General features: G+C 42.0%; 1 protein-coding gene across 2 annotated transcripts in view; it reads right to left on the reverse strand.

Annotated features, from left to right (window-relative positions):
• Positions 1-18,017, reverse strand: part of LOC139384022 (vacuolar protein sorting-associated protein 4B-like) — a 48,875-nt gene that overhangs the window by 22,054 nt on the left and 8,804 nt on the right. The window contains exons 2-3 of one of the 2 annotated variants that reach the window (XM_071128651.1): positions 7,340-7,480; positions 6,566-7,162 (exon numbers count right to left, since the gene is read on the reverse strand). In XM_071128651.1, coding sequence (XP_070984752.1) covers positions 7,061-7,162; positions 7,340-7,480 — 243 coding nt within the window. In that variant the 3' untranslated portion in view covers positions 6,566-7,060. Of the gene's footprint in view, positions 1-6,565; positions 7,163-7,339; positions 7,481-18,017 lie in introns of those variants that run through there. The other variant, XM_071128652.1, reaches the window with a different exon arrangement.

Below are 18,017 nucleotides of genomic sequence, written 5' to 3' on the forward strand. Positions count from 1 at the left end.
CTCCTTTGGGGACACTGCCAGTGTTCCCCTGATATCCATGTGTCCCCATCGGTGGAGGTGGTGGTACACACTTGTTCTGTAAAACACATCAACACATTTTCCAAATTGTTGGTAATATTAGCACAGTTGAAATACAATGGTTGTTCACTGTTTTTAATTGAATTTAAGTGTGTACTTCAGCCTTGGGCTCAGTTTTGTTAACCCATCTGTGCAGAGTTGGATCCCAGACAATCTGAGGAAGAAGAGATTAGCAATGTGAAGCAAGTCACAATTTATTTTTATTTTTTAAATCCACTCAATTGTCTCTACATAGAATATAGTGTTAATAACCAGTTCCTTACAGATCTGTCTTTGTCCTCAGGTAGATGAACCTCCTTCTTATTAGCTCTTCCACTCCCAAAGACCCAGCTGAGCCAGCCTCCACTGTTATTGTGAACAGCAGGGGTCTCGGGCTCAGCTACCGGCCGGGTGCCAGTCTGGAACTGAGGGTTGGCATCGGAGTGTTCCGGCTTGGTGATGGACATCATAGCAGGATGCTCAACATATCTAAGTCGGACATCTGTAATAAGTGGGAGAAGTCAGGCCACTCTGCTCATGTCACCATACAGAACAATTACTAGCTGACAGGTAGGAACGTCTTGCTCTGATACTCTGTTACAACCTAATCTTAACCTACACGCAGTCACATGGATTACTGGGAGGTTACTCCAGGACTCTGCCACCGCATTGTTTTGGTTGCAAAATGAAAAATTCCCTGCATATTATGTGAGGGCTTACAAATGTGACCAATCACCAAACTATTTCTGCATAAAATAGTCACATCACAATATTATCGCATAGAACTGACAATTATCACAGTACAAAAAGAGGGCTCGCAATTTCAACCAATCACCGCACATTTACTGCATAATATGGTTCAATCAAGCGACACATCAACACAGTTTTTTCCCTTGTCAGTGCATTTTTGCAACAAATTGGACAAAACAATTGCATATTGCAATGCAAAATGTCATAATTGTCGCTGCAAAATCTAGCATATTTATCTGCAAATATGAAAAAAATTAATGTGAAATCCTGGAGAGATTCACTGGAGTATGAAAATGTATAGACTCACTACTGTAAGTCGCTCTGGATAACAGTGTCTGCTAAATGACTCAAATGTAAAAGTACAATGGAGCTAAACATTTTTATGTAGAAAATGCATGAAAGTATTACAGCTATACACTCACATGAGCCATACATTTGATCTATCACAACTTATTCTCACAATAGTAATTTCTTTACTAATTAGGTAAGGTTAAGTGACCTCTTCTCTTGGAATAGAAATCCACAGGTGGAGTACACGCTCCACCATCCCATTTCCACAGTGGTGCCAACATGGGGATGATGGAAGGTGGTTGTGGATGAATGTTTTCATTCTTCACAGGGACACTGGCTGTGAGGAGGATCTCCTCCCTCTCTTCAGGGATGAGGCCTGATGCTCGGAAGATCCCCTCCCTCTGTGCAGGGACACTGGCTGTTTGGAGGATACCCTCCCTCTGTGATGGGATGAGGCCTGATGCTCGGAGGATCTCCTCCCTCTGTGCAGGGACACTGGCTGTTTGGAGGATACCCTCCCTCTGTGATGGGATGAGGCCTGATGTTCGGAGGATCTCCTCCCTCTCAGCAGGGACACTGGCCTTTGGGACGATCCCCTCCCTGTGCGCAGGGACACTGACCATGGGGACTATTCCCTTCCTCTGCGCAGTGACACTGGCCATCAGGTGGATCAACTCCTTTTGTGCAGGAATGAGGCCTGATGCTCTGAGGATCTTCTTCTTCGGCACAGTGATTGAAGCTGCTGGAAGAATCCCCTCCCTCTGTTCAGTGATGCTGGCTGCTGAGAGAATCCCATCCCTCTGTGCTGGGACACTGGCTGTTCGGACATTCCCCTCCCTCTGTGGCGGGATGAGGCCTGATGCTCGGAGGATCTCCAACCTCTCAGCAGGGACACTAGCCTTTGGGACGATCCCCTCCCTGTGCGCAGGGACGCTGACCATTGGGACGATTCCCTTCCTCTGCGCAGTGACACTGGCCATCAGGTGGATCAACTCCTTTTGTGCAGAAATGAGGCCTGATGCTCGGAGGATCTTCTCTTTTCGCACAGTGACAGTAGCTGCAGTAGCTGCTGGAAGAATCCCCTCCCTCTGTGCAGGGACACTGGCTGTGAGGCGGGTGTCCTCCCTCTCTTCAGGGATGAGGCCTGATGCTCGGAAGATCTCCTCCCTCTGCACAGTGATGTTAGCTGCTGGGAGAATCCCCTCCCTCTGTGCAGGGACACTGGCTGTTTGGAGGATACCCTCCCTCTGTGACAGGATGAGGCCTGATGCTCGGAGCATTTCCTCCCTCTGTGACGGGATGAGGCCTGATGCTCGGAGGATCTCCTCCCTCTGCACAGCAACTTCGGCTGCTGTGATGATCTGCAGGTATAAATAGAGCATAAATTAATTAATTCCCTAAAAAATCAACCACTTGGAATCTATAACATCATTACACTGAGTATATTAAACATTAAGAACACCTTCTCTTTCAGTGACATAGACAAATCAGGTGAAAGCTATAATCCCTTATTGATGTGAATTGTTAAATCTTCTTCTCAGTGTAGATGAAGGGGGGGGGGGGGGGGGCAGGTTAAAGAATGATTTTTAGACAATTGAGACATGGATTGTGTATGTGTGTCATTCAGAGGGTGAATGGGCAAGACCAAAGATTTAAGTCCCTTTGAACAGAGTATGGTAGTATGTGCCAGGTGCACCGGTTTGGGTCAAGAACTGCAATGCTGTTGGGTTTTTCAGCTCAACAGTTTTCCCTGAGTATCAACAATGGTCCACCACCAAAGGGGGGAAACTCAATAGGAAGGTGTTGTTAATGTTTTGTTCACTCAGTGTAGATCAATCCCTAGCATATACTTCCATTTGCATGTGTACTGATACTGTAAATACACAAATTATATTAATGTTATCTACAATATATTATAATACCGTAAGTCTCCCTGCTGCAGGGGCATTTCCTCCTACAATTTTGAGCTGATTTTCTTCACTTTAGCAATATTTTGTATCTTTGTTAATTTTAATTGTAATTGTGTTTGGAAAGGTACTGTTACTACAGGAGATGATGCTATCATAAAGCATTTGATGTAAGTATGTAGGACAATTGCCCATAATGCTCACTGACTGAACATTCAAAATGACCATGGCAATTATTGACGCATTCACATGCTTTCGGAAACTTGGAACCTCAGAGTTAAAATGAATGTAAGTTATTAGCGTAGAGCTTCCTACTGGTTAATTCTGATACTTCACAAGTGGGAAACCTGAAATCCTCATTCCATAACGAGTTAGCGAGTCAGAGAGTCAGAAATGTCCGAATTTTCTAGTTCCGACTTGAAGGGCCTTCTATGATGTAGGGCAGGTCAGTAACCAAATTATTTTACTGTCCCCAGTCGCACACAGACTTTTATGGTCACACAAGTTGCCACTCATTCAAAATGAGTAGCCTAACAATTATTTACGTGGCCCCAGGTACATTTGCAACCAAATTATTTTTGTGTGAAAAATCAATAATAGTTGCACACATAGGGTAACAGTGAGCAATGAGCAAGATAAGCATAGACAGGAAGTTGACAATAGCTTATTATTAGTGTAAATAAACTGTATTTCTATGGTTGCAGTCCTCAAAGATTGAATTGCATTGAATTGAATTAATCAGATCCAATGATTTTCCGCCCGTAGGGTGGGGTACCGCTAGTCATCACTATTATAATCACCATCTCAATCATTATCACCATACCATCATAGACTTATTCTTCTGTATCTGAGACTCATCTGACACTACCTTAGATATGGCAGTCTGCAACTCAATACACTGCCCCTGCATGGTGTTCAGCGTCCCCTGCATGTGGTTAATCGAATGCTTAACATCGTTCAGCAGGATCTGAATCTCAAGCCTGCAAGAAATCAGGTGGTTCAACATACTGAGATGACGAGAGGCTTCAGACCATGCCCATTGGACCATCTTTAGGATTCTTTCTCACTTAACACCAATCTTATTAGGAATGTAACTTTGTGCAGAAGATGTTACTATAGTGTTATTTAGAAGAAAAAAGTGTACTTTGTCAGGTGCCAAAAGGGTGACGGCATGTCTCCCTGCTCCAGTGAGCTCTGCTGACAGGTCTTGCTCACTGTTGGAGGAACGGGAGCCAAATTAGAGGAAAAATATCTATGGTTGTTCAGCAATGAAACATTCATGGCATAATGGGGATTGTTCTTCCCTGTGAAAAGAATAAAAACAGCTGGGATTTACTTTCTCACTTTTAGATAATGTAATACAATCTTTAAACCCATCAGAAGTGTAGTGCTTACCTCCATGAAAATGTTGGTCCCTGTTATTTTGGGCGGCATTGTCCCAATGTTGACCACTAGTTCCAACTTGTGATGAGAAGTTCTTGATGAAACGATCAAGTCAACATTTTGTTAGACATTTCAGAGATAGCATTAACAGTTGTACATGAGACAGTGCTTCCAGATATTGAGGTATCTTCCTTCTGAGGTATGTAAAAAAAATCTGGTGTGTGAGTACTCACATGAAAGGTATCCATGATTCTTGGTCAGAAGCTGGAATTATTGCTACACAGCTTTCAGGCGACTTTATGTCTTGGGCCTGGATGAATCATTGAAATACAAGTAATAATGTGAATTTGTGATGCATAATTGCCATTGTAATTTGGAATATTCCATCAAAGTTATTTTTTTGACAGTCAAAACAACTAACTCTTACGATTAATCACTTGACTTGAGTAATTTGAGTTAACGGAAATAGCTACTTTATATTCTGACCTAGACACTGACTTGTGCAATGCCTAATGCATAAACTATGCCTGTTATTGGCTCATCATAGTATATAGCCGAGGGTCTCATAGTCCAAAAACAGCATTGGCCATTGGACTGCTCAGTCAAAACAACAAATTTACGATTAATCACTTGACTGGAGTAACTTGAGTTCGGGAAACTAAAACATTAAAAGTAGGCTATAGCTTGACGCATATTCTTACCTTGGACAAGCTATCCAAAAGGCCTAACCAGTCTTGCTTGAAGATACCGTTAGGCAGATAAAAGCGCGGTACGGTTTGAGACACGGTATTGTGAATCTGTCACACTGATATAAAAGCACGTTTTCATTTATGATTTACACTGTAGAATGACCTGCAAGCCAATCAGAATCGAGTTTTAAACTACACGGTGGGTTCCATGGAACGTCACAAACATAATTGTCCACTTGCGTCACAGATTAAAGTCATTGAACATGGGTTTAATAGCTATATTGGCTATATGTACAGTAAATGCACATCGTATTGAATTGAGATTACACCGACTGCACCACTGAAACTATTTAGCCTAATCCTTTGAGGATCATATGTCAAATGTCAGAATCGTGGCACATGAAAACATAATGAAATTGACTGCAGATTATACAATTCACTGTGACACAATATCCATGTAATTTCAATTAAATTACGTTGAACCAACGTGGAATAAACATTGAATTGATTTATGTGCCCATTGGGAAGTGATCAAATCGAAATGATTGAATACATACAGTATTACAAAGAAAGAGCTCGAAAAAGTCTAATTTCCCTGTGCCACCCAAAAGAAAAAATGTATGTACGCATTACTGTAAATCGTTTTGGATGAAAGCGTCTGCTTTCAAATCTCTGACTCTCACACATATTTACAATCTCGCGATGTTTATTTCTGGCGCTTTCACGTTGCGGGATTTCGTGAAGTAATTGATGCGCAGGAGAGCTTCATGAAATCAGCGACATTAACGGTTCCAAATCGAGCAAAAAGCTTCAAATTAAAAGTCCATCGTTCACAAATTGTGGCATATTTTCTGTTTCATGATGCGTTCTGTTAAGTTTCTCTGATCTCTGAAAAGTAATTTAGGTTATCAATATTCTTTATTAAATAATATCTGTCATAATAGTTTAATTTCCATTCCACTAGATGGCACTATCCCCTATGCTACTCCCTGTCAGGGGTCTGAGGATTCTGAAACAAAATAGTGTAGGCTCTTGAAACGCATCGGTGTGTTGGTAGATGTGCTGTACATTGTTATAAACACTTATTACACTGCTATAGACTTATTATCAATGTCACTCCCTGTTATGAACACATATTACAGTATAAATGATGATCCTGTGTAGAGCATGCCGATCCCACCACCAGGGTTGTGGGTTCGATTCCCGGGGAAACCCATACGTAAAATGTATGTGCAAATGACTGTAAGTCGCTTTGAATGAAAGCATCTGCTAAATGTCATATATTATGATTACATTGTTTAAACAACAGACCTACAATGTGAAAGTCTATTGCTTTTTCAAATGAATATTTGTGTTGGAACTTGACATCAGTTGGAAAGGCAGCACATGTATCTGTTGAATTACTACCTGATTCAAAAGTTGTGGACAGAAATGTGGGTATACTATAATACAAGTAAAAAATAAAATAATGACAAGCACATCTTGTTCTTTTTCAATTCAGGTTTTATTAAGTCAGGGTAGCTTGGTGATCATGGCTACGTGTAACAGCATTGAGAGCCCCTCTGGAAACAGAACTGAATTGAGTATTACTAAACCAATATACCCTCAACTATACAGACACACAGCAATGTAGTGCTGCTGACCTGGGTTCCAGACCCACTAGGGGAGTCACCCTGCAGACCCACTAAGGGGCGGCACGTAGCCTCAAGTTTAGATCATTGGGCCAGTTATCGAAAGATTGCTGGCTCAAATACCGGAGCCGACAAAGTGAGAAAATAAGGCACTTGTGGGTGTCTCAGAGGGAGTTGGGATATGCAAAAAAACAACAATTGTGTGTAAGTTAAAATGCTCCATCATTCTTGTCAATGCAGGTTCGTAGTGTTGTAATACTGTTGTAATACTGTAGCTACTATTTGACTGGAGTTGGGTCTTGATAGGAGAGACTGAGTAAGGAGTAGTAAAGCCCCTGCCAACCAGGACCTCTCAACCCTCCTGTTCTAAGTCCTCTGTGAACTTCCTGACCTTGAATAAGACCTCCATGTTGACTGTGGGTTGCGTGGTGGATAATGAGCACAGCACGTCAGACTGGAGGGCAGAGGGACACACACAGAAGACAAACAAAATCATGAGCATGGTTCAGAAATTACACAAATGTGAGAGTCAGTTTGAAATGCCTGGATGTGTATGTTGAAACAGCATGTTCCAGTATGTTTGTGAGCAGTGAATGTGAGTGGGTCTGTGCTGTGAATGTGTGTTTCTCACCATGCAGATGATGGGCTCCAGCAGCTTGTCGCTAGGCACATCCATCCAGGTCAATTCTATGGCTGCCGGGTCACCTGGCGAGCACGGGGTCAGAAGGTCATCCACCATCAACTGACTGGTGGCACAGGATGTCCCTCGCACCTAGAGTACCATCACAAACAACAAAATATCTTAAAATCTCCTAAATTGTAGAGAAAGAGATACACATTTAGTGTGCTGTACAAGAGTGGACTTCAATAGTTACCATACAGTATTAGTAGAAACGTTTTAAATAAATCACAAATGACTGAAATGACAGTATAGACAGAGAGATAGTCCTATGTGTTCATCTTATTATATTTCTACAATGCCAAAACAGTGTGTGTTATTTGCAACGAAACTGTCCCTGTTTGTAAATAATTAACTCTGAGACGTCCGTAGGGATCTGAGCATTGTACTTTCAAGTTAGGCCTACCTTTCCACCCCAGACCGAGTAGGCCTACTGACGCAGAAAAATGTAAGCTTCAACTGCTGGCTAATCTTCTTCCTTGGCTTAACCCAACGAGAGGTCACAAGTGTTTCCCTAAAAGCTGTCTGGGTTTAAATGTATTTTATTGTACAGAATGTGAATAGCTTAATCAATTGATAGTGTCAGATTCGATTATATCCAAAGCAAATGAAACAACAATATCCCCATATGCATCAGAGTCACGTCTTTCCCAGTTATTCCTATTTTACAGCTTGTTTCTAGCATTAAGAATCGCGGACCAAAGTGTTGTTATAGATAACTGTATATAATCACATCTGTTTCATTTTCCTCAAAATATTAAACTAATAGTGGGTAGGCCTGTACTTTTTGCCCTTTTCTTTAAGAAAAGGTAGGCCTATGGCATACCCTCTCATACACACTAACTTCAAGTCTTAACAGACACAGAGGTGGGCTATTTAAAGAGTGCATGGCGGGTGGAGGAATTGACTAACATACCTATGGATATAGCAGCCGATAGCCTAATTTCATCAGTCAAACCGGTAGGCCTGCCTCTTATTTCTTAAATAGGAAGAAATAGGCTCCAACACATATCCCTAATTAAAATGAAGACGTTTAAAATGAATGATGTTTACTCAAATTTGCATACTTTCAGCACCATGAGCTGTCCATTTCCAATTGTTTGTGCCGTGGCTGCTGCTTCAAGTTTCAGCACCACAATGTAAGTTACTTGAATCTGACTTCTTGTGAGGTCAATAACTCTGATAAACCTTTTTTGATATCCTCAGAGGACCGTTATTATCATGTTTTAACCACTCCTTCATTATTACTGAAACACGATTCAAAGTGGTAAATATAAAGATCCAGTCCATAAAAAAATTGGAGGCCCCTTAAACTTCAGTGTTGTGATGCAAAAATGCTAGCAAAATGTATAGCGCATAGAATTAAAAAGGTGTTGTCGGACATTATTCATTCTAATCAGACAGGTTTTTTACATGGACAATATATTGGAGATCATATAAAGCAAGTACTGCAACCAATAGAACACTATGAACAATCAGGGAAACCAGGCCTGCTATTCATAGCTGACTTTTAAAAGGCTTTTCATAAAGTACGACTGGAGTTTATATATTAATGCCTGGAACATTTCAATTTTGGAAAATCTCTTATAAAATGGGTTAAAATCATGTATAGTAACCCTAGGTGAAAAATAGTTGTACGGATGTACGCTGAGAGTCAGGAAGCAAGTTCAGGGAATGAATACATTTAATTAATAAATAAATGAACAAACAAGGAACACAAACAGCGCACTGACATGAAACAGCAACAATGACTAATGGGGGTAGAAACCAAAGGGAGGGACATATAAAGGGCAGGTAATCAAGGAGGTGATGGAGTCCAGGTGAGTGTCATAATGCGTGTAAGGCTGGTGACAGGTGTGCGCCATAACGAACAGCCTGGTGACCTAGAGGCCGGAGAGGGAGCACATGTGACAATAGTAAATAATGGCTACTTCTCATAAAAGAAGGTTGTCCACTATCGGCATATCTATTTATTATGGCCATCGAAAAGTTAGCTATTAAAATCCGATCCTACAATAATATCAAGGGATTAGAAATCCCACCACCTGCCAACCCCTCTTTACACTGCTGCTACTCTCTGTTCATCATATATGCATAGTCACTTTAACCATATTTACATGTACATTCTACCTCAATCAGCCTGACTAACCGGTGTCTGTATGTAGCCTCGCTAGTTTTATAGCCTCGCTACTGTATTTTTCACTGTCTTCTTACTGTTGTTTTTATTTCTTAACCTACCTATTGTTCACCTAATACCTTTTTTTTGCACTATTGGTTAGAGCCTGTAAGTAAGCGTTTCACTGCGGTATTCGGCGCATGTGACAAATATACTTTGATTTGATTCATGCTGTTCTGTGCTGATGGCTGTTGGAGAGGGCAGCGGCAGCTGAGTGAGATGGGGCCTTTTATGGCCCTGCCTCTGGGAGCCTGTCTGCTTGTGACATGATGAGAGAGTGAGAGGGCCTTCCTGTAAGATATTTTGTGCTACAAACATACTTCAATTTGAAGAGGTTTTTGACCATTCAGGGACCTACTATCAAACAGTCATGAAATCATAAAGAACAGATATAGCCCCTGGTTCACTCCAGACCTGACTGCCCTCGACCAGCACAAAAACATCCTGTGGCGGACTGCAATAACATCGAATAGTCCCCGCGATATGCAACTGTTCAGGGAAGTCAGGAACCAATACACACAGTCAGTCAGGAAAGCTAAAGCCAACTTCTTCAGGCAGAAGTTTCCATCCTGTAACTCCAACTCCAAAAAGTTCTGGGACACTGTGAAGTCCATGGAGAACAAGAGCACCTCCTCCCAGCTGCCCACTGCACTGAGGCTAGGTAACACGGTCACCACCGATAAATCCATGATTATCGAAAACTTCAACAAGCATTTCTCAACGGCTGGCCATGCCTTCCGCCTGGCTACTCCAACCTCGGCCAACAGCCCCCCCCCCCCCCCCCCGCAGCTACTCGCCCAAGCCTCTCCAGGTTCTCCTTTACCCAAATCCAGATAGCAGATGTTCTGAAAGAGCTGCAAAACCTGGACCCGTACAAATCAGCTGGGCTTGACAATCTGGACCCTCTATTCCTGAAACTATCCGCCGCCATTGTCGCAACCCCTATTACCAGCCTGTTCAACCTCTCTTTCATATCGTCTGAGATCCCCAAGGATTGGAAAGCTGCCGCAGTCATCCCCCTCTTCAAAGGGGGCGACACCCTGGACCCAAACTGTTACAGACTTATATCCATCCTGCCCTGCCTATCTAAGGTCTTCGAAAGCCAAGTCAACAAACAGGTCACTGACCATCTCAAATCCCACCGTACCTTCTCCGCTGTGCAATCTGGTTTCCGAGCCGGTCACGGGTGTACCTCAGCCACGCTCAAGGTACTAAACGATATCATAACCGCCATCGATAAAAGACAGTACTGTGCAGCCGTCTTCATAGACCTTGCCAAGGCTTTCGACTCTGTCAATCACCGTATTCTTATCGGCAGACTCAGTAGCCTCGGTTTTTCGGATGACTGCCTTGCCTGGTTCACCAATTACTTTGCAGACAGAGTTCAGTGTGTCAAATCGGAGGGCATGCTGTCCGGTCCTCTGGCAGTCTCTATGGGGGTGCCACAGGGTTCAATTCTCGGGCCGACTCTTTTCTCTGTATATATCAATGATGCTTCTCATGCTGCGGGCGATTCCCTGATCCACCTCTACGCAGACGACACCATTCTATATACTTCCGGCCCGTCCTTGGACACTGTGCTATCTAACCTCCAAACGAGCTTCAATGCCATACAGCACTCCTTCCGTGGCCTCCAACTGCTCTTAAACGCTAGTAAAACCAAATGCATGCTTTTCAACCGTTCGCTGCCTGCACCCGCACGCCTGACCAGCATCACCACCCTGGATGGTTCCGACCTTGAATATGTGGACATCTATAAGTACCTAGGTGTCTGGCTAGACTCTAAACTCTCCTTCCAGACCCATATCAAACATCTCCAATCGAAAATCAAATCAAGAGTCGGCTTTCTATTCCGCAAACTAAAACCTCCTTCACTCACGCCGCCAAACTTACCCTAGTAAAACTGACTATCCTACCGATCCTCGACTTCGGCGATGTCATCTACAAAATTGCTTCCAACACTCTACTCAGCAAACTGGATGCAGTTTATCACAGTGCCATCCGTTTTGTCACTAAAGCACCTTATACCACCCACCACTGCGACTTGTATGCTCTAGTCGGCTGGCCCTCGCTACATATTCGTCGCCAGACCCACTGGCTCCAGGTCATCTACAAGTCCATGCTAGGTAAAGCTCCGCCTTATCTCAGTTCACTGGTTACGATGGCAACACCCATCCGTAGCACGCGCTCCAGCAGGTGTATCTCACTGATCATCCCTAAAGCCAACACCTCATTTGGCCACCTTTCGTTCCAGTTCTCTGCTGCCTGTGACTGGAACGAATTGCAAAAATCGCTGAAGTTGGAGACTTTTATCTCCCTCACCAACTTCAAACATCTGCTATCTGAGCAGCTAACCGATCGCTGCAGCTGTACATAGTCTATTGGTAAATAGCCCACCCATTTTCACCTACCTCATCCCCATACTGTTTTTATTTATTTATTTTTCTGCTCTTTTGCACACACTCTACCTGTACATAACCATCTGATCATTTATCACTCCAGTGTTAATCTGCATAATTGTAATTATTCGCCTACCTTCTCATGCCTTTTGCACACAATGTATATAGACTCCCCTTTTTCTACTGTGTTATTGACTTGTTAATTGTTTACTCCATGTGTAACTCTGTGTTGTCTGTTCACACTGCTATGCCTTATCTTGGCCAGGTCGCAGTTGCAAATGAGAACTTGTTCTCAACTAGCCTACCTGGTTAAATAAAGGTGAAATAAAAAAAATAAATAAAAAATAAAAAATGATTGTCTACACAAAAGAATGTGAATTTGGTCCCCCCAATTTTTTTTGCCAAGTTATATGCATGAAAATAAAGATGCTTTAAAATATGTGACATTTTGGAGAGATGTTTTGACAGTATAGGGGCCTCCTAGGCCTTGTTATGGATACATGTCTATTTAGATAGGTTGGTATAAGATATCTGCTCCATTTTTGGGTCCCATGTTGACAAGATGTTGGGGAATCACTGGAGGGAAATATTGACCAACTGAGCATCTCAGTGTACATCTCAATAAACACAATAGGTGTTTTGTTACATTTCAGTATTCTGTGAAATATTTAAAGTGTCATATTGGGATGCAAACTCAAAAATGTAAACTCTATCTGACATGTTACTGTTTTCTTATTTTTTAAGCCCCTGACCATGTGTGTGAGGTGTATACAGGATGTACATAAATGGGCATAAACACGTGGCACAGAAAATAAAATATTGACATTTAGGAATTGAAAATGCATCTAAATATATTTCGTTGTGTCTTTTTTTGTTTCAAATATTTTTTATTAAACACACACAAGAATGGTGTATAGGTGGTATACAAGACAGGTATACAATTCTTATCTAAACACAAAAGAGCATACAGGAACAACAAGACCCAGAGTTCTGGGTGCAGAACAAATAATACAAAACACGACATACAAAACAAGGACACGTAGAAACAAAGAGGGAAGATGTCCCCCCTATCCCCCCCCCTTATTCCCCCAACCCCCCACCCCCCCCCCCCCACCCCCTCCCAACTGCTCGGGTGGCAGGGCCAGCACATGCTGCCCAAAGGTAGATTAAAATATTACAATTGAGAGTGCGTTAATAAGTACAAATTCACAGCGCCGACTCGTCCAAGTAGGAGAGGAAAGGCTGCCAGATTTGATCAAATGTTGATAATTTATTGTTCAGAATATATCTAATTCTTTCTAAGTGTACAGTGTTTGCCAATTCACTGAGCCATAATTTGGTAGAGGGCGCTTCCCTCCTCTTCCAAAACAACAAGATTAGTTTTTTTGCCGAGATGAGACCGTACGAGATTAGTTGTTTTTGGGGGTTGGTTAATCCGTTTAGGGACTCAGATACTCCCAGGATTATCAGAAGCGGGTCTGGATCTATTGAAGTCTCCAAAACTTCAGAGAGGATCCCAAAAATTCCACTCCAATAACCATGCAAGCTAGAGCATAGGGCAAAGCAGTGGAGTAGTGTACCCTGCACAGCCTGACATTTATCACATGTAGGGGATGTGTCAGGAAATATCCTATGCAGTTTAGTTTTGGAATAGTGTAATCTGTGTAAAACCTTGAATTGTATGAGACAATGTCTGGAATTAATGGAGCATGTGTGGATATACTCCAAGCTCTCTTCCCAGTCTGCCACCGAGATGTCAGTCCCTAGTTCTTCCTCCCATTTTGCCTTGATGGCATCAGTGGAAGGTGTGCTAACAGATTGAAAAGCATCATATAGACGCGATATCAGTTTATCGGAGGTGGGGCATATTTTTATGCATCCGTCAAACATGGAAGGTTTGGCATTCCCAAATGTTGGGAGGTGTTTCCTAACGTAGTCTCTAATTTGTAGGTATCTGAAAAAAGTACTTCTGGGAAGGTTATAAGTTTCCCTCAGCAACTCAAAGGAAGCAAAGGTCCCTTCTATGTATAAATCCCCTATGGTACTTATCCCCAACTCTCCCCATCGCTCAAAGGTGTTATCAAGGTTAGAAGGGGCAAAGGAGGGATTCCTGGCGACAGGGAGCATGAATGACATTGGTCTAAGCTCAAAGTGGACTTTCATTTGCTTCCAGATTTGGACTGTGCTGTGTATAATAGGATTGTTACAATAAAGTGACATCTCCAGATTGACAGGCGACAAAATCACAGCGCCAATAGAGAAGGGGTGACACTCCTCACGCTCCATACTAAGCCAGCTGGATGCCGGAAGTACGTCATCCAGCAGAAACGTAACAATGCGGAGGTTAGCGGCCCAGTAATAAAATATAAAATTTGGGAGAGACAATCCTCCTTCCATCTTGGATTTACAGAGGTGTTTTTTACCTATCCTGTGTGTTTTATAATCCCAGATGAAAGGATTGATAATTGAGTCCAGTTGTTTATGAAAGGATTTAGGTATGAATACTGGGATGTTCTGATATAGGTAGAGCAGTTGTGGGAGGAAGACCATTTTAATGGCATTAATTCTTCCGAGGAGAGAAATTGGGAGAGTTCTCCAAAATAGTATGTTTGCTTTGAGTTTTTGTATCAGAGAGGGGAAATTCTCTTTAAATAGTAAGGAGTATTGTTTGGTAACTACAATTCCTAGGTAGGTAAATTTTTCTGAAGATAACTTAAATGGGAGATGTTCTAGCCAGGAGGCATTTTGCGACCGTATGGGCATTAATTCACTCTTGTTCCAATTTATTCTGTATCCCGAGAAGGTACCAAACAAATTGATCACATCAAGAATAGCTGGGATACTAACCTGGGGTTCTGTTACATAGAGGAGGATGTCATCTGCGTATAGGGAGATCTTATTTAGAGTATCTTTAGTATTATAGCTGTGTATTGCTGCATGAGATCTAATCGTCTGAGCGAGCGGTTCGATAATTAGGGCGAAGAACAGAGGCGACAGTGCACAACCCTGCCTTGTCCCCCTGTTGAGGTTAAATCGGGGCGACAATGATTGGTTAGTGAGTATTCTGGCACAGGGGTTCCTATATAAAAGCTGGATCCAATTTATGAACCTATCTCCAATATTAAATTTCTGTAAGACCTTGAATAGATAGGGCCACTCAACTTGGTCAAAGGCCTTTTCGGCGTCAAGAGATATGACGGCAAGGTCCACGTTGGGTAACCTCTGAGAATACATAATATTGAAGAGGCGCCTGAGATTGAAGAATGAGTTTCTGTTAGGGATAAAGCCGGTCTGATCCGAATGGACCAATTTGCCAATTAAAGTGCTAAGCCTGTTAGCCAGAGTTTTTGCTAAAATCTTTTGGTCTGTATTAAGGAGAGATATTGGTCTGTATGACCCTACCTCTTCTGGATCTTTACCCTTCTTATGTATAACTGTAATGAACGCTTTGTCCAAAGTAGAAGGGAGAGCTCCATCCTCATTGGCCTGAACCAACATTTTGTGCAGATAGGGAGAGAGCATGTTGCTGAATGTTTTATAGAATTCACCAGGGTATCCATCTGGGCCCGGGGTCTTGCCACTCTTTAGAGATTTAATTGTTTCTCGAATTTCATCAAGAGATATTTCCTTATTCAGGAAGTTAGAATCTTCCTGGTTCAGGGCAGGAAGATTACAGTCCTCCAAAAATGTTTGCATAATTAAGGGGTTAGGATCCGCTTTAGATGTATATAGAGTCTCATAAAACTGCCGGAATCTGTCATTGATGTCTTTGGGGGAAGAGAGTAATTCCCCAGATGCAGATTTAACCCTGTGAATCATTCGGTCACTCACATTTTTTCGAAGTTGTCTGGCGAGTAATTTGTGTGGTTTGTCACCAAACTCAAAATATTTTTGCTTGGCATAGAGAAAAGAATTAGCAATTTTAGCTGAGAGAATCTGATTATATTCAAATTTTAAAGAGGTAATTTTTTTATGTTTCTCCATAGATGGGTGGCTAGCATTCTCCCTATCCAGTAAGTGAATTTGTCCCTCCAGTTCTTCCAGTTTTCCTCTGTTTTGCCTACTCCTGGCAGCCTGAAAGGAGATGATACAGCCTCTCAGATAAGCCTTCAGTGTTTCCCACAATAATGCTGGGATAGGAGGTAGGGGTTCGCCGGGTAGAGGATCTATCCAAATATTGGTCTAGCACACAGTTAAGGTCCCCTCCAATGACCAGGTTAGTATGGGAGATATCTGGAATCAGGGCAAGGACTCTTTTGAAAAAAGAGGGGTTGTCAATGTTTGGCCCATAGATATTTAGTAGAGTTACTGAGGTAGAGTGGATTTCTCCTATTGCGATCACATACCGACCCTCTTTATCCGCAATAGTGGTTTTATGTAGAAAGGGAATTCCTTTCCGTACCAGAATCGCTGTGCCTCTCGTTTTGGCAGAGAAGTTAGAGTGATACACTTGCCCCACCCACCTACACTTAAGTCTGCTATGAGAGTTATTCTTCAGATGGGTTTCTTGCAAAAATATAATATCAGACGAGAGTGCTTTCAAGTGGGCTAGGACCTTGCCCCTCTTAATTGGTTCGTTTAAACCCTTGACATTCCAGGAAGTGAATGTAAGCCCCGCCCTCCTCTCGTTTGTAGTTCCTATGGTGGCCTGCATACCATGTAACTTGATAAAAAGGTAAGAAAGCGCACCAAACCATCACGATCAGCATATGTAGCACCTACACCCGAGCAGTATCCAACCCACCCCTCCCCCCCTGCAAGCACCTTTACTTCCCACCCTGTTCCCCTAATTTCCCCAACACTTACCCCCCCCCCCCCCCCCCCCATCAACCCACATTTAACAGGCATGTACAAACAGGAGAAAAAAAAAGGAAAAATACAAATAATAAACACATTGTCTGGCCGATGCCAAAAAAGCACGGCGCGACCTCGAACAAGAGGTAAAACAAAAATAAAATCCCAACTATACGTTCACCTCTCACTATCCTAGAACTTCTACTAACATATGAACTGAGGAGGCTCCCGCGAGTTAAGTGTTCAGTTAACATCTAATAAACCTAAACAGAATAAGTTGCAACTTAAACATATTGCGCATTTAAGCGTCATCCTGGGTCAATCCCAGAGATAAGCAAGATATAGCCTCAAGATTATATTGCTAAGCACTGCCGGTCAAAAAATAAACCATCCGCAACCGACATAGTCAGCCGTACCTTTACATACTGTGGGTCAGGAGATCGGAACAAGGATTTGTTAAATTAAACGTTCCCCCCATAAAAAAAACATGTTTAAATAAAAATATATACATTATATATATATACACACATACATACACACACACATACACATATACATATATATATATATATACATATACATACATATACATACATACATACATACATACGCACACATACATAAACACATACATATACATACATACATATATACATACATACACACATACATACACACACATACATACATACATACATATAGATACACATACGTATATATACATATATATACATACACACATACACACACACACACACACACACACATATACATACATATACATGTATGCATACATACCCACACAAAAAAATCATATATAAAAATATATATTTAAAGAATATGTATATACATCCATATGCACATATACACATACAAACATTCATACCCCAGAATAACAATCTACACTGATTTAAAATATACACATACATAATACTAAAATGCTAAGAGAAAATAGTAATAAAGTACAAATAGTAATTATATGTATGCACACCTACACAGACATAAGCACTACAGAGGGCTGGTGGGACTCTAGTCGGGAGAGAGGCCCACCGGCCAGACAAAGGCAGAACGGCACAAAACATCAACCTGCTAACCAGGTGTCTTCCCCCTCCAAACCATCACCCCCAGTCCCCTGCAAGCAATAAATACATGGTATGGTAGTAAGAATAATGTAAGGATTGTAAAATAAATAACGAAACAAAACAAAAGTGGGGGAATATAAGTATATCCGTCCGAAGGTGTCAGTGATCAAACCTGGAAG

Source organism: Oncorhynchus clarkii, chromosome 25, assembly GCF_045791955.1.
Source record: "Oncorhynchus clarkii lewisi isolate Uvic-CL-2024 chromosome 25, UVic_Ocla_1.0, whole genome shotgun sequence".
NCBI lineage: Eukaryota > Metazoa > Chordata > Actinopteri > Salmoniformes > Salmonidae > Oncorhynchus > Oncorhynchus clarkii.